This window comes from Neodiprion pinetum, chromosome 5 (genome assembly GCF_021155775.2).
Source record: "Neodiprion pinetum isolate iyNeoPine1 chromosome 5, iyNeoPine1.2, whole genome shotgun sequence".
Lineage (NCBI taxonomy): Eukaryota > Metazoa > Arthropoda > Insecta > Hymenoptera > Diprionidae > Neodiprion > Neodiprion pinetum.
In genome coordinates this window covers 31,390,598-31,414,575 of record NC_060236.1, presented here as the reverse complement: position 1 = coordinate 31,414,575, position 23,978 = coordinate 31,390,598, and the positions used below count along the sequence as shown (strand labels likewise).

At 39.8% G+C, this 23,978-nt stretch overlaps 3 protein-coding genes across 3 annotated transcripts; 1 reads left to right on the top strand and 2 right to left on the bottom strand.

Moving 5' to 3' along the window:
* Positions 1 to 75: 75 nt before the first annotated feature.
* On the bottom strand, positions 76 to 1,682 carry zetaCOP (COPI coat complex subunit zeta). The gene is made up of 5 exons (XM_046628349.2): positions 1,529 to 1,682; positions 986 to 1,231; positions 659 to 792; positions 398 to 488; positions 76 to 254 (listed from the first exon to the last, which is right to left on the bottom strand). Exons 1-5 carry the CDS (start codon positions 1,544 to 1,546, stop codon positions 207 to 209), a joined length of 537 nt encoding a protein of 178 aa, XP_046484305.1. The 5' UTR covers positions 1,547 to 1,682; the 3' UTR covers positions 76 to 206.
* Positions 1,226 to 4,198, top strand: LOC124220008 (heat shock 70 kDa protein 14-like). The gene is made up of 5 exons (XM_046628338.2): positions 1,226 to 1,841; positions 2,043 to 2,123; positions 2,287 to 2,720; positions 2,800 to 3,604; positions 3,770 to 4,198. The coding sequence occupies exons 1-5, from the start codon at positions 1,776 to 1,778 to the stop codon at positions 3,908 to 3,910; spliced, it is 1,527 nt and encodes a 508-aa protein (XP_046484294.1). The 5' UTR covers positions 1,226 to 1,775; the 3' UTR covers positions 3,911 to 4,198.
* On the bottom strand, positions 4,114 to 23,905 carry LOC124220004 (KICSTOR complex protein SZT2). Its single transcript, XM_046628321.1, has 25 exons — positions 23,589 to 23,905; positions 22,948 to 23,265; positions 22,803 to 22,880; positions 22,292 to 22,697; positions 21,949 to 22,169; positions 21,473 to 21,866; positions 21,122 to 21,371; positions 19,669 to 20,409; positions 19,307 to 19,506; positions 19,063 to 19,226; positions 13,909 to 14,224; positions 13,500 to 13,682; positions 12,800 to 13,396; positions 12,357 to 12,733; positions 11,673 to 11,775; positions 10,753 to 11,592; positions 10,398 to 10,677; positions 8,376 to 10,336; positions 8,196 to 8,290; positions 7,549 to 7,987; positions 7,072 to 7,459; positions 6,819 to 6,984; positions 6,462 to 6,678; positions 5,287 to 6,392; positions 4,114 to 5,208 (listed from the first exon to the last, which is right to left on the bottom strand). Exons 1-25 carry the CDS (start codon positions 23,631 to 23,633, stop codon positions 5,074 to 5,076), a joined length of 10,020 nt encoding a protein of 3,339 aa, XP_046484277.1. The 5' UTR covers positions 23,634 to 23,905; the 3' UTR covers positions 4,114 to 5,073.
* Positions 23,906 to 23,978: the final 73 nt, after the last annotated feature.

Here is a 23,978-nt window from a genome sequence, read left to right as displayed (position 1 = left end):
CACATGGATGTAAAACTGAAAGTTTTTCCTCATTCAATTTCATGTGACGATACTTCATATAATCAATTTTAACGATTTATAATCATAGTCGTTGCTAGTTTATTCACATAGTTTATTCACATAGATCATGTAATATTTTTTTTTTTTCACTCACGTCACGTGCTCAATTTTTTACTTTTTCTTAACATTAATTTTATAAAATTAAATTACTTCAATAACGACCATTTAAGTTGCTCTTTTGCTGACTGTATGACCTGTAAGATTAAAATGGTTAAATATTAATTACAGTCTAAAGACAAGTCACGATAGGATTACACTGAAAGATCGATATTTCATAATATAGGAAAAAGAGACATGGTAGAAAGTGAAGACTGAAATAAGGGGTATACATTCTCACCTGTGCTACCGTTTGCTCGCCAAGTGGAATGTCGTCTGTTCGCAGTGCTACCCGTGTCACTACGCTACTTGCGTCGGCATCCAAAATAATACTAAATAACAGAAATATCTTAATTTGTGTGAGGAATAATTAACCATAAGTTGAACTCGGATTCAATTCATATGGGTTTCGGAATTTTTTTTTATGAAGTGCAAACTAGCTTTACTAGTTCATACAAATATTTTTCAATCATCTGGAAATCCAATATCTCAGAAAACTTACCCATTATCGCAGATTTCATCCATAGCCAGCATCACAATATCCAGACTATCAAGCACTGCTCTCTTTTCAACATTCTTTCTCAAAATTTGACTTATGGAATCATATAAGCAATTCAGCACGCTCATAAGAATTAGCTGAAACGTGAAACGATTTAAAAATCTCTAATTATAGTTTAACAAAGAATTATTCACTGTCAAAGAAGCTAATGATAAATCCTGACCAGTTGGGTTAGTGAAAATCCTATTATTCGCCAACATAAGCAGCTAGAAGTAGATATTTGCATTGTTCATTTACAAAAAGATAAGAACAAAAGAAAACATGACAAACCTCGTTTTCACGAGAGCTGCCCATTACATAGAAGAATAGATCGACATTGCTCTTATAAACACACGTCAGACCATCCAGCATGATAATTTCTGTGTTAGCTCTGTGTGTCTTGTTGAAGAGATTTTTTTCAAAGGCTTTCTGCTCCTTTGAAGTTGGAAATACATTCTTGTCGTAATACTTTGCCAGTATTCTGTTGCCATCATTATCCAGTATCACCATACCCTTGACGGTGTATAGTGAGGGTTCCTGATAAAAAAGGACACGTCATTATAATAAGATTGTTCAACGAAAAGAATGGATTCATTGGAAAAAACAGATGAACCAATTAAATTTGACGAGTAACGTCATTCGAAATAAATTAAGTAGAAATTCTTAGGTTAGGTTAGGTTAGGTTGAGTCGAAGCGACACAGTCAAAAGCCGTCAAATATTCGACGACCGTACATAAGTGGTCAGGAATATGACAGAGAACCGTCAGCCCGTCGGATGATTGTTCGATCTTAAATAATAGGTTGGAAAAAGACATATTTAAATAGTAAACGTACCAGCAACTGATCGTCCATATTTTCGCGTAAAAGTCAACGGGCAACCGCTCTGTTTACGTGTCAATTTGCTCGATTCGGATTTCAGTTCCTGCGTTCCTTTGGTTATAATTTGCAGGCTACTGTCGATAAAAAGGGTCGTAGCATGTTTTGATCGGCATCCGTGATCTCGCCGAAAGTCGTAACCACGGTGTCGTAACTGATCGTGAACCGAATCCCGTTGCTTCGTGCTTCTACAGAATGTACAAACATGGCATCGGTAGCCGCATTCGGTCTTTATTTAGGAAACACCTCAGCCTGTTTGGCGATATTTAAGGTAAATTGTGACTGGATAATTTCTAGCATAACTGGATATTTTTTGACGGGCGGGAGGCGCATTTTCGTCTCATAATAACCAGTCAGTTCCAACCATTTTATCACTGGAAGATGACCGCATGTATGACACATGGACGCGCTGCCTCGTTCTAACCTAGCCAAAACGTCACATCAATAACCCTGATTCAATCAATTTTCACAGGATGACAACGTTGACGTCGTCGCAAACGAAGCCGGCGAGCGAGTCACCGCGGCTGTGGTCGCCTTCAACGAAACCGAAGAGGTGAAACTATTTTACGGCATATCTATAACATTTTTAGGTTAGGATCTGCTCTCGCATCCTTTCTTTCGCTAGTTTGCCTTGAATTATTCGCTCCCCTGCCACTAGTGTTTTATAAATTTATCCTATTGCAGCGTTGTAACGTCTATCCATTACAATTTTCAAGGTGATCGGCTTGGCGGCCAAGGCCGGACTCTTCAGGAATGGTCCGGTCTCTGTATTGAACAATAAGAGATTAATGAATAAAAACATTGACGAGACGGAGCTGGAGTTAGCAGTAAAGAGTAGCACCTGTAAAATAATAACAGAGAAAGACACAGTACAATATTTAATAAAGAGGAATGAAAGGATGGAGAAAATACTTCCCGTCGAAGTTGCAACTAGAATATTCGAGGTCATGTACAGTATTTCCACTACCGCAGCACATGATGACAATGAGCACAACGTCGTACTTTGCGTTCCGCTCAGATTCAGTTCTGCTAGCATTCAAATGTGGAGCAAATCTGCCTCCTCTGCTGGGTTCAGAGTTCTACAAGTTATTAGCGAACCTGCTGCTGCGTGTTTGGCCTATGGGATTGGTCAAGACAGAAAAGAGTCAGGGTTTGTAGTTATTTTCACAAGCCTGAAGGCTCGCTCCCAATTGTACAAGGACCTTGTTATCATTAATTTTATTTCACAGATACATGCTAGTCTACAGAATAGGAGGTGTGAGCAGTGAGATCACATTGGTCAAAGTAGTCAGTGGCATATACCAGATTGTATCGACGTCGTACTACCACGATTTAGGTGGTAACAAGTTGACGAAAATTTTAGCTGAATATTTGGCAGGCGAGTTCATGAGTAAATGGAAATTGGATCCAATGGAGAGCAGGAGATCAATGTCAAAGTTGAATATAGCCGCAGAGACGTGTAAACATGTTTTGTCGACAATGTCGACAGCGCACTGTTTTGTAGAATCTTTGTGCGACGGAGTTGATTTTAGCTATAATATAACTAGAGCTCGTTTTGAGAACCTGATAAATTCAAACATATCGGAGTATATTGCACCCGTCGACAAAATATTAAAAGAAACAAAACTGGGCACAGATGATATAAGCAAGATTATACTCAGCGGAGGTACAATGAAGATTCCAAAACTTCAGGAGAAAATTGGCGCCCTTTTCTCTAACGGTGAAGTGTGCAGTGGAAAATGGAGCCCTGACGAATGTATGGCGATAGGTGCGGCTATGCAGTCAGCCCTTCTGCTTTCCCATGGAACATGGGATGAGAGTTTACAATCCACAAACATGGAAGTAAACGCCCTGCAGAAATCCCTTTACATACAAATCGAAGAACTCAAACCAATTATTATACCGGCAAAAACAGTCGTACCTATAAAGCTACAAACACGTGTAGAAGTACCTGAGGTCAAAGATGGAAAAATAAACCTCAAAATATACGAACAAGACTCGGAGGATGTAGCAAGCCAAAAAAAAATCGGACTGGTAAGAATTGATATAGTGCAAAATTCTGACTGCTTACTTTTTGGCATATTGTTGTTTTTTTTTGGTCCAAGCCAAGAGCAGTTGCCAGCAAGTGAATATTTTTCAAATGTATACTGTTCTTTGAAACATCTCGTGTGATCGTTTATCTTTCATTGTCATTTTCAGATTTGCATACCAGCCAACAGCGGAGCTCAGCTGAAAGTTGATACGGATTTAACCGAGGCCAGTTTAAATGTAAATATAACTGATGCTAAGTCTGGCCAAAAATCATCGTTTCGTTTTGGCATACATGAAGATGATTCCTAACTAAATTTGACCACTTAGAGTTTTAACTTATGTAATTATATTATTAACTGCCCTTAATTACTGTTGAAATTTTAATAAATTCAGCAATCATTTCGTAAGTAAAATGTTCATTTGCCATTTCCTGAAATTAATAAATTATTAGATATTACAATAATTTCTGTACCTCAGAACGGGGATAAATTTTTGGTATTGAAACAGCATAATAATACTCAGCACGCATTTAGTAAAACAAAAATATACATATATATATATATTTACTATTTACATTTTAAATTATACAGGCAGTGGTAAGTAAAGTTATTATTCTGCAAAAGTAAATGTCGTTGAATAGTTTTGGGGTAAAGTAAGTACGCATTAAAATTATAAAAATTATATATTATTTTTCCTGCGATTCAACGTTCGTTTTCTTCAATCTTTAACAAATTTCAATATCAAGCAATACTTGACACATCTGGTCGTGTAAATTACGCTGATTAGAAATTTTTATCACTTTTCTAGAATTGATGCAAACGTTGATTTGGTGTATTTCCGTCAACTTTTTAGCGCTATGGGCTCACGGTTTAAAGCTTAAACTGAATAACTCAGTAAAATAGCTATGTAATTCGAATTTTTTTTGATCATTTCTTGTAGTGTATTCTTGTATAACTAACATTTTCTATTATCAATGAAATTCACTTCAAATTGAGTCTCGTTGTAACTATTGCTTGTATTTATAAAAGGACAATTTTATATAAAAACAATAAAAATGCTTAAAAAAATTAAATAATAGAATGATGACAGTCTTTTTCTATGGCGAGAATCAAATATCGACAATGCTAATAGGTATCTGAATCAGTACAATTTCTCTAACATAATTTCAATTATAATTTACAAAGAATATGAATCTCTACTATTCTCTTCTATATTTTGATTGTTTTACTTCAGAAATTTTTATAACCCTTTAGAATTGATGGTAATTATACTTATATATAAATTATTACATCTTTGTCAAAGTGGCAAGTATCATTAATATTAATAATAGTAATTTTACAGGTATCAAATAATTACATCTACTCGGCATTGAAAATCTAAAATATCCTGTCGATCGTTTTCTGCTTCCACTTTATGTACAATGCTTAATTATATTATTCTACAGTGAGTTCTCAAATGTTATCATACTTGGATTATTGGCTGCAAAGTCCCATCCACAGATGAAAACAGCATACATTTACAAAACCTTCTATCAAACTGTATACGTCGCCCAAATTGAACGAAGACGTCACAAGGTCAGCAGGCTTTCTATACACTGCGCACAATTCCTGAAAAAATGTCATAAGTCGACCAAGAACAAGAAATTTTGAAACCTAAGAAACGATGCGCTGATATTTTTTACTCACCCCTCGTGAAGTGTGGAGATCTATGGTTAGCATCATGAACGCATGCAGGTAACTCGGATGAAGTACAACAACATGGCTAACGTTGCCATCCGGTGCATTGAAGAGTTTATGATGATCCTGGTATTTGTTTATCAAGACTTTGGCCAGAGCCTGGTACCAAGTTAAAGGCTGGCTGAGCAACAAGCTGAGTCTCGAATCTATTTTAGAGAGTGGTTCAACCTGTGCCAGTGTACAGAGTTCGGTAAACTCGAAATAGTTCATTACAGATCTATTCTCGAGAAGTTTATTCCAGAGTAAATGCGTACGGCATTGAAGAGCCCCGTCTTTTATCATAGTTGTGATTCTTGCCGTCGCTGCGTGTGCCTGGGACATGATCATTTGTTGCATCAGCTGTTCATGCGACGAATAATACCCCAAGTAATTGACGGACTCCTGTCGAATTTGTACCAAGTGGGACGATGTGGTGGCAGGAGCGTTAGGAAGGCTTGGATTTTGGGTTAAAGGTGAGCTGGGAACTGGTGGGGGAGTCGGAGCTAGGGAATTGTTTACATCAATTGGGTTATCGGTCTTGAGCTGCTCTGCGAGTTCCGTGTTAGTTGCATCTTGGGTTTCGCTCGACTCAACGGAGCTGGTCAATAGTTCCGTTTTCGAGGTTTTATGCTGCAGCGACGGTACAGGTGAGACTGGACTGGAGCCTGATGGGCTTTCAGCATGTGAGTTGTTGATCGATCGTGATATGCTGTAAACCGTGCGAAATTTTCCAAGCTTATTGTTCTGAACCTCCTTTTTCGGGTAGACTTCCCTCTTCCTCGTCAGCATCAAGTAGTACTTCAAAGTTATCTCTGATTTTTCCAAATTCGGTGGCTGCTCCAGCCTTGATACTATCAGAGTGATGTCAAAGTCGTTGGTGTGTTTCATATCCTGCGCGTCGCAATAACTGACCAAGGGGGTACTCTGCAGTCTTACTAAAATGAACTCGTTCTCTTTGTTCTCGTTGGAATCGCGCGACATACCTAAAACTTGCATACCGCATGCTTTCTCGTTTGACAGAAGATACGAGTACAGGGTTCGCGCCGGCGTCGCTAAGTTACTCACAGTCACTGTATCTGCAAAGCAAATCGTGAAAATAAATACAGCAATCACTGGCTGGGAATTTACAGGGCTCAATTACTCACCGCTGTAGACAAGATTTCTAGCATAATTCGGAGCTTTGCTGTAGTACTTCATAAAATCGTCCAAGAAATAGGTCAAGTCGTAGTCTTCTCGTAAAGACCACAAGCCGTTCCCAGCGATATACGAATGGATACAGCGTAGGTGAAAGTCATACGTGAACGAATGAAGATGCATGTCAATTTTTACCTTGTCACAGGCATCGACGAAACTGAGCATAAACTGAAACAATACGTACAAGGATACTGTTATTGAAGTTGCGTTTTACACAGTAGTCACGGTAATTTCTCGCCAGGACTGAAAAAATTCGACCAAAAAGTGAAAACCGTCATTTTTCAGTGAAACGTATCCTGACGACTCACCTGATTTACTAGAGCGCTGCTTGATTTTGTTTGAAGTCTGCTGCATTCGATCACCCGTACCTTGGCTATGAAGTACGGTTCACGCATCAGAACTTCGAACAATAAAATACCACCTAGCATTGATTTTTGCAGGTAGCATGTGTGATGCGGATTGTGGCCTTGTTTACTGCAATCGATTACATTGACATTTAACAAAGACAGCAAAAAGGGTAGCGAAATAAAAGAGAAAACAATCGTAACACGAATTTCCTACACTTTTTTTGAGGATTCGACTCTGACTGAATTGAATCCCAACGTTTGAAGATACTGTTTATACTCCATCAGCATGGTGATGCACAGCTCTCTGTGCCACTCGGTGATCGTTGCATTGGAAGTGAGGCTTGCAGTTTTGGATTGAGCCTGAGCATTCTGAGGAGACTGTTGCTGAACCATTGATTGTAGAGTGGCGGGGGGCTGAGAGAGAGAATGATCTCTGCTGGCGGCAGACTGCAGTCGCCATTTCGGCAGGAAAAGAAGTGGCGTATGGCAGTAATGAATCAGCCGAGAGTGCTGCTTGAACAGATTTAAAGTAGCTTGGGAGATTGGGATATTCGAATTAGCCGCGCGGCTCTGCCACATTTCACCAAGGCACTTAAAGTCCTCTGGAAGAATAAAAGACAACGTTGATTGAGAATCGTGTGCAAAATGAAAGAACTTTCATACTTTCAATACACAATTCCGGAGATATGACCTTTGGCTTTTTTTTCTCGCTGACGCACGTCCTGCAGATGATAAGCTGCTCTCACCACGGCGTCTGTCGCGCTGTTTACTGGGTGTGGACTACTCGGTTTAGCGTCCCTCAGGACTTGAGATATGCGAGGATTCCATGACAGGGTTGTTGTTTTTCCAATGTTACTGCGATTCGAGCTTCGAGGCCATTCTTTGCCGTCGTTGTGTAAGTCGTTTGGAAATTTGGTCAGAGTTTCCATGTCGGTTATTTGATAGTACGACGGATTTCTGTCCTCTTGAGGGAAAGCCGGTGCTGGCTGATGGTGGAATATTCCCAATTTCTGCATCACTATATTCGTAAATAAACTTGATCTCGACGACAGCCATGTGCCAAGATTCGTCACTTGCTTAGTCAACTTCTCGGAACGTTCCTTCGACCAGTTGTACATGTAGATAATAATCTGTAAGTCAAAGAGAGGAAGAAAATTACAGATACCTTGAAATTATTGATTGGAGAGGATATTGCGCAACAAGATTTGAAGTATTCAGATTGTGTAGGCAGAGAACTTCAATTTTGTAGAACTAACATATTTTTTAGAGACCCATCGAATTTCGTAATAATTCCATGATTATGAAAATAAAAATAAAACGAAAATATTCAACACTCACGTTATCGCTCTGTATTTCAGCAAGCAGGAGACGTTGTCTAGGAACAAAACTAGAGTCCAAAACCAGAGGGTTGAATTTCTGGAGCAATTTTTGACCTGCAAAATGAAAAAGGATCGTAAAAATTTCGAATGTCTTTGTACACACGGTGAAAGAGTGATCACAAATGAAACGTTGGCTTACTTTTAGGCATCAACATTTCAGGTTCGATTGTTTTGCTATGCGAAGCCTTCCATTGATAAAAATTTCTGGCAATTAAGAGACATTTTATCGGACTTTGATCTTCCCTGGTTAAATCGCACGGTACATATACTGTTGGGTCGCTATTATCATCCTTGACGAAGGACATCCAAGAGCTGCTGACACTCTCCATGCTTTCTGACATGTGAAAAGACTTTGCCATGTGAATCTCTTCGTGAGTTGGGTTGGTATCGATGAACGGCTGGCGTCCGGATAGGACAAAGGTCCTGGAAGATGTGTCAGGTGCGTGACCGCGAATCAAATTCTGCAGTTCTTTAGCGATGACAGGAATCGGGTGTCGCCTTTGCATGACAACTATGTGTTTTTTGACCGCAGGTACGTTGGTCTGTAAAGCAAACTGAAACCAGTGGTGCAGCGTAGTGCAATAAACTTGATGGAGTGCCCCGTCTTCGCCTACCTCGTACCTGTTCAGCTGGATAGCATCCAAAATTGAGGGTTTGTATTGTTTATTCTTCACTGGCGTCTGAGTTTCTTTGTGCGCTACTGTACAATCGAATGGAACTTCGTTGGGCAATTCTTCCGTGAGAACAGTGGGTAAGATTTTATATTCCGTGACTAAATCCCAAGTGGCATGCCTGGCTGCGGAACGCAATTTTTGGGTCAAAGATTCCAAGTTCACACGGCCCTGTTTCCAAATTCTGAATTCGATCAGCGCCTCGGGGGACAAATCTGGCTGTAATTTGCCATCGTACAAAGAGCTGGAAACAATTGCTTGAAAATGCTCAACAGTGAACGGATGAGGAAAGTCAGAATCTAGCCATTCTTGTTTACTCGTTGTTATCAAGTCCCCGCTGGCGTTGACGATCCCCACGGCTATGCAAGCGATTCCTTTACTGCCGCTGGATTGGCTTTGATTGTATAAAAATATGTCTGATTCGGGAACTCTTTTGCTAGAATCTTTGGTGTAGTCTTGAAAATGATTGTGGTTTCTCGAGTCAGTGTATTTTGGATTGTGCAAAAATTGTAACAGGTTTTGCCGCAGGTAGTATCCCAAGGCTTCGATGTGAGGTAAACAATGTGGTGGCACTAATAACTGTACGACATTTTCTGGAGGCTGGTATTGTTTCTGAATGAAGTGCACGTCTGCCGGGGTCAACTTGCACATAGGATTCCTGGCGAGCATGATGGACAAAACTTCCAGCACAGCGTCGTCTAGGCGATTCTGCAGGACCTGAACAAGTTCGCATTTTACTGCAGGCCCGGCATCAGAAATCCCATAAACCATGAGGATTATCAGATCGTCAGGCTTGTTCAGTAGGTCGCTTTCCTTTTCACCGAAGGATCGGACTCTCGGACGAATATCGTTTGTCCCCAAAACGTCTCCTTCTTTTCCTTTGGATTGGGACAACGAGGTGATGCTGCTGCTCCTAGAGACGACTAGTTTTTCATGACTTTCCGAGAGCTTATTCTGCAGAGGTTTGACCTCGCTTATCTGCTCGTGTAATCTCAGGTAAAACACGTTCTCATTGTTTTCCTGATAGACAAACATGTTGCTGCGATTGTTCACAGAAAAACGATTCAACACCGCGTGGAGAGCTTTTATTCCGCGAGAAAGTCCAGGTTTCCCTGGCCCGGTTTTCAGTCTGGGATGAAGGCAGAATGGGACTTTCCATATTACGGGGCACCTGAACACGCCTGGTGACATATTGATCGAGAAAACTTGGTTTTGGTGCGTGGCGCCTGATTCACTACCCGTTTCACCTCGACACTCGTAGTCTTCGTTCGACTCTGGTTCCAGCAAGGAATCGCATGTTCGTGTATCGTGCAAGTTTTGCAGCAATAGGTACTGATTCACCCGTCGACATATCGCCTTTATTTCGGACATCACCATCTTCGGGATTTGTCGGTAACGATCGACCTCGGGACAAGCCAGTTCCAGGAACCTGGAGTCAGATGCAAAATCAGAATACATAGAATCGAGACATCAACTCGATAGAACCGTACCTGCAATGAAAGTACACGTAAACGAAATTATCTTCGACTTTTAATATGAGCCAAAAATTCGGCATCCGATTTCTTCGTTTGGCAAGATCGGTTAGCCAGTGGCAATCATCATCCGAATCGCTGCTGTCACCTTCGTATCCGTCATCGGTTCCAGTATGACCTTCTCCCACGCTAGATATCTCGGAATGACACCCTGGAGGGTCTCCGGAATCCGTTCCGCTCACTCTGGTTTCGATATCCTGCAGTTGTGGTTCTGCCATATCTTCCAGGAACGTGTCGTCTACATATTTAATTAGCATCTATACATGCTTAACCAATTGAATTCATGGAATATACGAAATAAAAGTTTTCTCACCGTTCGGGGCTACATTTTCCTCCTGGTTACTCGACTCACAATTAACTTCTACAGCATCGTCACTGCAGCTTTGATTTTTTGTGAAATAAAAGAGAGTTCCTTCCTCGTTGATGCAGTACCGATCGATTTCCAATTTCCTCAATTCCTCCAGAAATTTCGGGCTACAATGTTCGGACGGAAAGACAAACTGCAGTGGTACTTTGTCCATTGAACAGCTTGGCCTCCCAGTGGATTCGGAAACGTGTCTTGCGACAAGATTCAGGGTATGTTCTGTAGGAATGGTTTGATCCAGCAGTGCTGTCGCAGTTTCATCCCTCAGCAGCCATTCGATCTCGTCGACCAACGTGCAGACTGCGTTGTGCTGTCTTCTGGGTAGATGTTGAATTCTGTCCTGTAAAGCGTCGGTGCCAGACATTTGTGTGTCATAATCAGGGCTACTCTCGCTGTTTGTCGTAGTGCTGCCAGCCGAAGAGGCGCTACAGAACGAAGTAGTTCTCAACCCTGGACTGCGTTCCAGACTCACATCCAGAACCTTCCTCGGAAGATTGAGGCATATTATATCCAGGGTTATTTTCATTTCTGCCGGATTATGCTCCTCGAGCGGAGTTTCGAGCTTTTCTACAATATCTGTGAAGCAGGTCGGCAGCAGTTTCACCGGCGTAGTCGACAGACTGGATCGTGTATGCACCGAGCAACTGAGCTGCAAGAAAAGGGGTTGTTCTTGACTTGAACTATCGTCTTCCATCAAATCACAGCTTAGCGATTGTGTCGATGCTAGACTGGAAAGTTTACTTCCGTCCTGAAGACTTGCGCCAGGCCATGTTGAGTACAACTGATTCCCTGTGACGAGAAAAAAAGGTATTAATACATTAGCTTCAGTCGCCTCGTCAAGGCTTCAGGTTGATTAGTTGAATTAGTACCGTTTTCATTTCCACGGTCTGCCTTACGATCGATAATTTCTGAAGGGAAAACCAGGCCATCCACGTCTTCTTCACTGTCGCACCTCAGGAGGTCCATTCTCTCCTAAAAAAAAACAAATCAAGTTTTCGTTGAGTTTTTGATTGTTCTACATTGCAAATTAAATACCAAACAGAAAACTTTGAAATTTATGACCATTAGCAGCTTTAATCAACTATTTAATAATTCAAAAACAATCCTAGGTCCCAAACTCTGGTTAAAAAAAACTTTTGAAAATTTTGCATCATGAAAAGATTGTAAAGAAGTCTGAAGCTGGTATATTGATATCCAAATGAGAAAAGTAAATCCCAATCTAAACCTTTACAATCAAAACAAAATTATTGTACAACCTACCCAGACATGTTATCTTTCGCTCAAATTCTAGCTATGTTATAGAAAAAATTTAATATTTAACATTAGTTTGTTAATATCATGTTAATTACTATATCATAAGCAATGAATTCTAGTGCCAGACGAGAGCACGGTTTTTATGAGAATCTGTTGCTGGTTGATAGGAGCTTAAATCCAGTAACATCTATTAAGCTAGAGATTGTAAAATTTTCTAGCAATAAAAATATTCACTCAAAATTCGCATTTTCTACGTTGATTATTATACTGCGGAGCACGAAGAAAATTTGATATTTTACCATTTTGTCGAAATTCCAGTGTAGAGAGCAGAAATAAAATTCCGGATGAGCCGGTACAGCTCTGAAAGCACTGTTCATTATTTTTTCAAACTTTTCTGTTATCAATTGATGAAGGTGCTTCACAACATTGCAGGATAGCGCAGCACGCGAGGATTCTGGAACATTTTCAGTGGCCGAACTTAAATGCTGACAAACCGAGCGCAAGTAGTTTGTTATGTTAATTTCTATGAGAGCTTCTTCGCACTGCTCAACCGCCGCTTCCATGTCTTGATAACTCAACGGACGTTGAAGAGCGAGTGATTTGTACACAGCGACAACGTAGCACTGACAATGAGCCAACTGAAGCAGTTTGCAATGCTCGATCATGCTTTTGTGATCTGAAATAAAAGATCTGGATACAGATTCGTATATAGAAAAATGTATAACAATTTACGGTTCCATACCTCCCGTAATGTTGTCGGAGTCGTCGCTCTTTGGCTCTGGAGAAGAAGGTTTGGTATCGGCCCCCGATTTCAGGATGATGAAATCTTCTCCGACCAATTGGCCAGATTTGTACGTATGGTCCTGGTAAATATCTTTGACCCGCGAAGAGTCGAGTTTGTTGACCAGGGTGTCGATTAGCGTTGCTAACGGACAATCGTAAACGTATATGGGCAGAGGTGGTCCTTGTTTGAAGTTATTTAGAGCAGATTCACAGCGTTCGCTGGGCCTCGGTGTACTTAGCATTGTCGCTGTTGGGCTCGAAAGATTTGAGCATACGTCCAAGGCGTGAGAACTACCTACGCTTTTTACCGATCGTGAAGGAGTCAAATTTTTATCATATTCTCCAGCATTAATTGGTAGTGGATCGTTCTCGTCTGTACAATCTGTGTGACTGGTATTCTGGTTGCTCTGCTCGTTGGGAGAGAAAAGTAAGCGCAAGTCTTCTTCTGACGATGGAAGTATTGTGATAATAACGTGCGTCACGCTGATACCTTTGACAAAGCATCTCCAAGTCGGTCTTCGAAAATTTGTCATTGATCCATTCATGTATTCTTTGCCTGAAATAACAAATTTCCATAAACCATAGAGTCTTTGCTGAGAAAAAACAGATGTTTCATACGTCAAATAAAGTTCGGCGTGCTTAAAATGAACTAAACTTGCCTAAATGTGGTGAAATGCTAAGCGGTGAAGCGTCGTATCGAGGTCGTGCTAACAGCATTTCTGTAAACCTCTGCGATTCGTCGGCAGTAAATATCAATTCTCGATTATGAAGCCGCTTAATGTGCTCTATGAGCCCTTCGACCAAGCACTTATTAGCTCCTTCTCTTTCCTCGCCGTTCGGTCCTAAAGAAGATACGTTACCATATAAGTTAACAAAATAATATTTTGAACTGCAAAAAATGAATTACCTATTTTAGAATTATTCTCATATTCTCTAAGTGCGCAAATTTTTCCAAAAATCTGAGGCACGTGCAACACTCTGAAGTTGAAAAACGAATTCTGATACTAAAGTATGAATTCCCTGGTGCAAAACTAAAGAGTTATTGAATTTTCTTAATTGATAACGGACCATCAGAGAATATGGAAAACAAAAGCTCTGCTTGCTGGCACTTGGGCAAGATGTTCAAGACGTCAAAAGTGAATGGTATCGACCGTATTCGATCATTGGCATTAGATAGTTCTTGATTATACTCGGCAGGACTCGGCCTTCTTGTCGATCTGCCAGCTGCTGATCCAGTGCTAGTTTGATTCAACTGATTCGCAGTCAAAACTCCGCCTAATTGTATATCTCCACCAATCGCTTCGTTCAAAATCATTTGACTTAATAAATTCAAGTGTTCCAGAGTCAGAAGCGCGTTAATGCATTCTTCGTCAACTTGAGCTATCTGAAATAATCATGAAAAAATAGGAAAGGTTTTAGGATATTTTAATTGCATCAATTTCTTACAGTAAAAAATTCTCTTGACAAACATACAACAGGCCTTGCTTTTGATGGTAAAATCAGTGTCACAGTTATTAAAAAATTATCGTTTAGGGTGTCGTATTGTAGAGAAAGAACAATGAATGTGCTTCTATACGTAACGCTAAGCAAATTGTAGAAAACGTTTATTCCGCCTGAATATTGTCATCTCGTTTATCTAAATGCAATACAAGGCGAAGAAAAAAATTGAAACATCGTGATCAGGTATATTTGCGAGAGAAAAACATTTATTACATACAATCGTACTCTTACATGCATGGATAATATTAAACAAAGATAGAATAATAGTGTCAAACTAAAAGTAAAGTCATTTCGCTCTTGTTAATAAAGTTTAGATATTTACAACGTTAATAAGCGCAGGTATCGCAAAAGTCAAATTAAAAAATAAATAATTTTCATTCATTTTTTGATTGAACAGTAATTGGTTTCTCTCGAACGGATGCGGTGAGGAATCTGTTCTGTTAGTGGAGTTAACGGCAGCCAGGAATAAGTTGGAGGAGTTGAATCTCACTTTAACACAAAGCGAAGAGACCACTACTCCACTTGAACCTCGCCGCCTACGATATTTCAACTTTAGTGCAGCTGAAATTTCACCGCAAGGTCGTCTAAGTAATACTCGCCATGGTATGAATTGTAGATGGAAGTTAATCCGATATACCAAATGGTCGATAAAATTCATGGGAGAAAAATTGGAACTGCGATAAATTAGCCATGCGTAGCCAATTTGTGTTCGCGTAAGTCTTTGCAAGTCTTAACACATAGATAATACACGACACATCATTTTCATAATAAACCAAAGTTAAACCAAAAACACAAGGATTGAAAAAATCGAATTAAAATCTATCAGACAATTTTGATCATTTTTACTAGAAGTTTAGACTAGTTTAACGGTAATTTCTGAGCCAGATTATCTTCAAAGAATTGGTGTACGTCACTCCTTTGAATCGCATCTTTAAATTGTCTTTTCGTGAACGTTGGTTTACACTGTTCTTCATTTCCTCTAAATATAACAAGACCGCCAAGCTGCCGAGGAAAAGTCGCATGACTATGAGCTGGAAGAGTTAGATCTGGCAGATTTTTGGAGCTCAGTGACTCACTGCCTAGATCCCCACTTCCAACTAAAAGTCACACGGGTTGTTATCCAGGAACCGAAGAATCGGAGGTTTTTATAGAAGAAATTTCTTGAGACAAAGATGACAACCACCACCTACGTAACGCAGCACAATATTTACTCCGAGATATTCTTTTCGCCAAAATTCATCCAATTTTTCGGATAGCGAAGCACGGAAGAGTCTTACAAAAAAAAAAAGAAAAAAAGAAAAAAGAATCCGGGGTAATAACTAAGAGACGAGTAGTTGAACAGAATAACGAAGTATTGATGTTAATTTGACACCAGTGAAGGATATAAATTATCTTTTAATGCTGACTTATTGATTGATTTGAAAATAGTTTCAGCGATTTCAGTGAAATTTCAGACAAAATTAGAGGATAACATCTGCAACTAAACTTGGAAAATGGCTTTAGAGGATCAAGAATAGTTTGATACCATTTCCTTTTATACGACGCACTGATCGATTTGAGTTGGAATAAATAAATGAAAAAATTAAAGTTATCGCAACACCTCTTCGTTGTTCCGCTCTTTATTCATGAATAATTCACTTTCATTTGCTCGTTCTTGTTTGAAGGTAAACTTTTTTCAACACATTAAACCGTTCGGTGCGGCGTGAAGAGCTTGCGACGAGAGACGTCCCCTTAGTTGCACGAGTTGCACGGATTGTCGAGCTCGAAGAGTGGAGTTTACATCGATATCGATAACCAAGAAATAGGTACTGTACGACGATAAAGGAGGAGGATTGAAAAGTGGACGACTAGTGGGCCCAGGTGATGATCTGGGCCCTATTTATACCTGTTGGAACTGATAGGTGAACCCCATTCGGGGTCCCTGGAGTCGATAACCAGCCCCACCTCGATACTGATAAGGATACGACGTGACAGACGCCTAGCTGGGTCAAAATCCATCATCCTCTTTCTCCTCGAATTTTATCACAGACTTGATAATATCGATGAACGGTAATTGAAAATTTCATTTATTACATAAAAATGATTCGCGTACTGTCAGTTTATATTCCTATGAAACGTGCCAGTTTCAAATCTATGAATCCCTGAGTCATATATTGACACAACTATGCCGCAATTTATTTTACTTTTGTAAATATCTCACGGTCAGTTGTTATCAGTATAAAGCGTGCGTTAGAGGTTTCTATTCGTTGCAATGAATTGTCGAAACGTTTGGTAATTGAGACTCGTTGATTTTTCAGGATCGAAACGAGAAATTGTTTTTATTTTCTTTACTTTTCTTTTCCAAGGCGATGAAGATTCGGCAACTGTCGCTATTACTGCGACCTATTTTCCGAGGAGAAAACCCTGTACTTATGGACTATGTAGCGCAGTGACCAAGAATTGGTGATCCGGTGTTTAGATATCATTTCGTACATATCGGTATCAGCTAAAGCTTGGCCAAGAGAATTAGGCAACGACTTAGGAAATATTTAAACGTGTCTTGCGCCAAGGACGGAATTTAAGGTGATCCATATTGATTTATTTAGATGATAAATTCACTGATCGCTTGCCTAAATGGTCGATTTTTTTGTCTGATTTTTTTTGGTTGGTAATAGTAACTTTCCTGGAATGCCGTTAAGCGTGTTACGATCGAACAATCCCAATATTATTCAATCAACAAAAATGCGAATTAGCTGATCAAGGTTTGAATAAAAATAATTACTCAATGCTTATCGAACCTTTCTATCGTCATCCGCACTGGTCGACTTTGTAGATAGGTGATATCTCATTGCAGAGATTTTTTCAACTGATTATTTACACTTATGTAAGTCTGAAATAGGTGGATATCGTTCTGAGATTCCGAGAAGAACAATACGTACGAAAATTAATTTTTTTTTCTATTATATAAAAGTAGGTATCAGATACACTTGGATAACAATAAAAGGAAAAAAGAAAAACCTATACGATACGTATCGTAAGCGGTGTAAGATGCGAGTTAAATTTTATCTGTGAAAGTAAGTAAGTTACGCAAGGTGAGAGTTATGGCAAGGGATGAACCAGTGGACAAAATTCAATGTGTAAAACCAATAGACTGCACAAACTTTGGTAACTGCGCGGCTAATGTTTGCAGAGAGATAGATAGGTAGACGTACCTACCTGACAAAATAAACCACTTCAGAACGCCACTAGCCCGGATAAGTTTTTATGTTATTGATTACACAGTTTATCAAGACAGCTTAAGATAACTCCTGGCTAAAGGAACTCTGGAAACACTTTTCAGCTTGGCAAGCTTGCACGTTTTCAATTCGTTTATCAACCAGCGATATTATTACAGCGGAAAAAAAAATTTTCATATACACCTATATATTTAAATTATACATATCTATATTAAACTGGTTGAAAAAAATTTACAGGTATTTTTTTTTTTTTCAAATCATCAATAATTGTAGGAGGAGGGAATAAGACACCTGTTGTAATTTTATCCTTTAATATTAATATTTATTGGTTCCTAAACGCAATTCATTATTTTTCATTTAGTTAACGTGAGAAAATAATTTTAGTTAGTTCCGAATTTTGAAGCTGAGTAATACGAGGCTATGCACGTAAATTTGCTTAAGGCGACAATTAATTGAATGACATGATTTTATAGTGGTTGAAATGGTTGAAAAAAAAAAATTATTGTCTCATATTAATTCAACGGAAACTGAAAAATTGCGTTCAGAAACGACTAAATGTAAATATTAAGGGATTAAAACATAACAGGTGTCTTATTTACTTTTTCTACAAATATTAAGCATGCGACATTGAAAAAAAAACAGTCGATTTTTTGAACCAGTCTAATCCATATGTATACATGCAAATGCGCAGCTATGAGTTTTGTCTATGCTTTCAGTAATAAAAATCGATTTTTCTATACATTTTCCGCCAACTAATTCTTACTGATTTTCGTTAATCAGAAAAAGAAGCAAGAAAGCAGACAACGATTAATTAATTCTACCTTCAATCCTGATACGTGTAAATAAAAATATGACGCAACTGATGTATTCAAGGATTCGTCGATTAGCATCATTGATGTTAGTTTTGAAAATAGGGTATAAGGAGGCTGATAGGTTTTTTGATGAGGTGCCATAATTTCCTTATCAAGTCAAAGTAATCAGACGTATTGTCAGAAGGTTGTGTAACTAATGAACTGAGATATGATATCTTCGAGACTGGCTTGAGGAAATTGGTTTATGATATCAGTGCGCATTGGCTTGGAATGAATCAATCGACCCGGTTAATTCTTTGGGTATAAGAATTTTATCGGAAATATCTTATGTAATGGGACAGAAGATTTGAGTAATTCTAATACACCTGTAGATTAACTGGTTTTGAAAAAAGTAACGAACATTTCTCGCGATCCGGTTCGAGACAATTATCGGTTACTCGGAAAAAGCATTACTACCAAATAAAATCACTTTCACGTTTAATAACTGTGACACAGATTATTTTCAAAACACGTAATTACGGACCTCTTTGTATCGAATTTGACAAACAGATGTTTCCATTCTAGTCACCGCATAGAGCATTATTTCCAAAAGATGAATATTTTCAAAGTGAATCAACGACTGGGTTGTTATTCCTTAAATCCTGTATGCGGGGACCAAAATTTTACAGCGATATGATAACTAGAAATTAACTCACCGCATCCGGTATCTGGCGATATTGCAAGGCGTGCATGTAAGCGGCTGTTTGTTGTATAGGGAGCATCGTGTGGCCGCATTGAGGCTCGATCCAGACTTCTGTAACTATTTGGAAGTCACCGCAACCTTCCCCATCGTCGTTTCCAGCTTCTCCATCTCCGGTACCTGAAAAATGTGAAACAACAGATCGATGACAATCTATAGCGGAATGAATTTTGTCCCTCATTTCCAATCTCCTCACATACCTTCGTCAGTGTCTTCATCCGAGCCGCTATCTCGTTCTGATGAGGGAGGCGCTATTGTATGAGGCGGAAAAAGAACGTATTGAATGACGCAAGGATGTATTGCATTGTCGTTCGCAGGTCTTTGCATTTGCACCTCAAGCACCATGTTGATTATTCCAGCAGACGAATGGGCGAAACTAAAACCTTCCGTGAGCCTCATCCTGATGAAAAAAGACACTATAAGTTTCCTTCTTCTTGTGGGCAAGAAATAATACCTAGTACGAGAGTAGACTTAACCTCCTTGAGGCACAAATTGCAAACTTACTCCGAAGCTTCCTGATTATGGAAATGAAGAATATAGAGCAATACATATATATACTTAATTTGTAATTGTTGATAGTATCCTGGCAATGGCGGTGACGTTTAGCCTGGGCCAGGCGACGTTAGGAACTGTTTGAATTACTGGCTTTTTTACAGCCCACAACCACCTGCTGTGATGGAGATACCTCGATAAAGTCGTGATCAAGCAGCCGCCAGGTATGGGTGAAAATCTGGCAGGAATAGGCTGCGTGCCGTCAGGAAAAACGACGGTGTTCAGGTCGGTCGGCACGCGTTCGTATCTAATTAAAATTCGCTCCAAGGGTTTGCGCAGGATGATGCAGCACGGAGTTTCTCTCTGCTCGGTTGGTCGATTGGGCAGCGTTAACCTTGACAAGCACTCGAGTATATCGACGACCACATTGTGCCGAATGACGCCTTCTGTCCCGCCAGCAAAAGCTATGTTCAGTACTACACAAGGAGGCTTGCAGCTGACTCGTATTAACGAAAACGACACTGGCGGTTTGTCAATTTCCTTGAATATGAATTGCACATATGTGTGATATTCGACGAGCACAAATGTCGCCCAGTTTTTCAGCATCGCGTACAAAACAGCCGCGGCTTGCCGACACTGAACACTTTGGAACCTTCCGCTCTGATTAGCAAGGTGGAGATGACGTGGCAATGGTCTGTCGTGAGAAAGCACCAGAGCAATCCTTTGGGAATGCATCCAGCGTGACCATTGCGACGGATCGAGAAGAATGACCGGTCGCCAAATTTGTCCAAACAACGAACAGGCTGGGTCGCTGAAAAGATGACGATGCTATTAGCCGATGCTCCTGAAGCCTTTGAGTCATAGTCGTAAGTAATTACCCATTTTATATCCTTTTTTTTTGTATATTTAGAGAACTTTTCAACATATTTCTTTGCGGTTTTGGTATTTCTGATAGTATACTAATAGGTTTTCAATACTCGAAAGTAATTATTACGATATAATGTAAATTATTATTGTAAGAACAGATTGATTGACAAAAATCATGAAAATTGAGGGAATAATTCATCCCCGGAAAAGTTACACCTCTACACTTAGATATGTTTTACATAAATTATAAGTTTTTGGGGTCGCTGATTACAAATCTGAAATAGGATGTTAAGAATTCAAGATGGCGGACAAAAATTTCAAATACGATCAAATCGGGAGAAAAAACTCCGTGTCTGGGTTTTTAGGATCGCTCAATACGAATCTGAAATGATATTTGGAAAATTCAATGTGGCAAACCCAGTCAGCGACTTCGAAAACTCTTGCACAGAATATTTCGACCGTACTTGATCAAATTTTAAGTTTTTGTTCACCATGTTGGATAGGCCATCCTGAATTTTTGAAATCTGATTTCAAATTCGTAATCAGCGATCCCAAAAATCATAGAATACTACCTCGTTATAAAAGTTGACTCAGCACAATAATGTGTGACTCAAAGGGTTAATCGCTAGTTTAGTGTTAATATTTTAATCAATCACCTCAGTAATACTGAACTGCTTGACGGATAAGTGGGCAAATAAAATACAGGCATCCCGCTTCTGATCGTGTCAGGGACGTTGTACCAAGTCCACCCTGAGCCTGGAAACCAACTAAAGTGCGACAACATATCGTCACTATCTGTCAAAGAAGCGAGAGCTCCCCAAAATCTGGAAACAACACTCTGGCGGTATTGTGACTTGATGGGCTTTTTCGATACACAGGTAATGTCGTGAAGGAATTCATACGGTGCTGAGAAAAATGGAAAATGTTAATTTCTGTTAATTTCTGTTAAAAAAGACAGTCGAGTTGCACTTAACGGGAAATATTTGAACTTCAGGCACCATGCTCACCCTCAATAGTAATGGTGTAATGTATAGTGTTGGATACAGTTGGCAGCTTTGAGGGCCACGAGCAACTGATCAAATATTCCAAAAATACGTGAGTTTGCCAAGGCAGAACAAAGCACAATTCCAAGCAATTGTCCCTCAGTCCGACACGCTTGATCAGATATCCTTCACGCAGTCGACAGCACAAGAGGCTGCTCAAAGTGCAAGTAACTTTGTCATCAATTTGTTTCTTCCTGAGCAATTGAGGAGGCCTGTTTCCATGAAACAACGGATTGCTGGTATGCCATTCATTCGGCCTAGACTGCATTTGCGACGGATCACATGTCATGGTTCGATATAGTTGCCAGCATAGAAAATTTCTATGATAAACATTCATACTTGCTTTTTCGTCGAAACTCTATTCGAAAATACCCCTAAATTAGTTGTCTTTGCGGTATATTGAAATAAGCTCGATTTGAAACAAGGAAAGCATGACTTACAGCTTGCGGTACGAACGTCATGTAAGTGCCTAAAGTAGCTGTTGCCAAGAAACGGAGGAGGTCTTGGTATGGGACTAGAGCATTTGAGCAATGAGGGTGATAGGTGCTTCCCACGTGCAAAAAACTGCACGCCACTGTCGATGCACGTAACTGCTGAACCAAAGAGTCCAGAACATGCACATCGGTCACCCCTACAATACCATCCGACACTACAACCAGATCTGCAAGCAGCAATGAATGAAATTTAAACAGTATTCCTACGGTCTTCCTACTTTTTTATATTCCACTACGTCTTACGCCGTTATTATTTTTCATCTAATTTATGTGAAATACATTTACTCACTAGCACAACTACATTCTGGGAGAAGGGCGAGAGCGAGCATTCCATACCGCAGCATATTGATGAAACTGGCTTCCGGAGATACCATTGATATATTTTTTATGGAGTTGCTGTTACTCTGTCCCGCACATGTGCCTCCTTCCTCAAAGAGGCCACCAACTAGTCGCTCGCTCTCGGACCTCAGCGTTTCCAGCTGTTGATTAGCTATGGCCGTGACCAGAGCTACTCTGTCTTCGAGAATGTTCAACTGCTTTTCAACAAAGCGTGTAAGCAACGCTACATTTTCCATGTTCAGGAGCCAGCCCTGAACCAAAACTTGCTGTGCAGGACTAGTGAAAAATGGGGTGTGGGCTATCACAGTTACATATATCTCAGGTCTCATCACACGCTCACTTCCAGGGACCACAAACTGTAACGAAACATTAGAATCTTCAATCTCACGGCATCTCTATGATGGTAAAACTCGGCAAGGCTTGAGTTTCGCTATGTGAATATGAACGGATTGCACACTCACTGGTCGCGTTATACCCTCCAGGCACCGTTTGGTAGCCATGTAAATTTCGTCCATTACTACTTCACCGTGTTGTATGTCCTGAAACCGAGTGAATTGGAAATGGTGACGATCTAAGTGTCAAGTCGCAGGTTCCAATTCTACTTACAACAGTGGAAAGTGAAGGGCTCAAGTCGAGACTGATTACGATTCTATACTTGTGAGCTAAGAAAACGAGCGACGTGTTTGTTGTTATTTTGTACTGATACCGATAGCTCGTCTCTCCTCGCCATAACAGCGGCGGTTCAACTGGCAGTGCAGAGATTATTTCCAGCTCTGGTATTTCCTCGTTATTGGCTCCGGGTCGCTGTATTGTTATCGTGGTATTCAAATGCTCCAGCATCCATTGAGCACGGACATTCCTCGAAATTGGAAAACCCTTTTTCATCAGCAGATAGACAGTTTCTGCTTCAAGAACGGCTTTTTCCTACAAAGGAATGGTATTTCCGTTTTTGATATTTTCAAATATCCCGCCCCCCACCACGAATCAACATAACGATTCAGAACGAAAAAGAGACAAAACGGAAACAAAAAGGGATCAATTCGTCTCACTTGTCAACTTTAAATATAATAACGAAAGAATTGACGGAGTCTCAAGTCATGCAATTGGTTCAATAGATAAATATTAATTTTTAGGTTATGTTCAGATAATTATTACTTTTTTGTATTAAAAATATTTTTCTTGGTTCAGGGGGTTCAGGGAAAATATCATCGGGTCATATTGTGCAGAAATATGTTCATCATTCTTACCTCGTTTTCCGTGTCCGTCTCCATGGCTTCTGTATTTTTTTTCATCGGTTATTCAGTTCCATAATGATGAAGTACGCAGAGCGAACTACCAATGCCATACTTTAATATATTCACTGGCGTATGTTAGCGAGATATTGACAGCGCTGCAAATTTTTTTCAAGCATGTATGAGATTGTGCTGTTTATACTGATATGAGGTCAAAGGTCATGTATTTCTTGGTTTCTACACAAGTTTCCATATTTTCATTGCTGAATAAACATAACCAAACATATGTTCGTGGACGATGGTCACTTGACGTTTCTCCCTTCCTGCCTCTCCCGCCCTCGGCGCTCGAACGATTCCAATGAGTTCAATTTTCATACAGTGACATCTGACGGACTTAACGTTCCT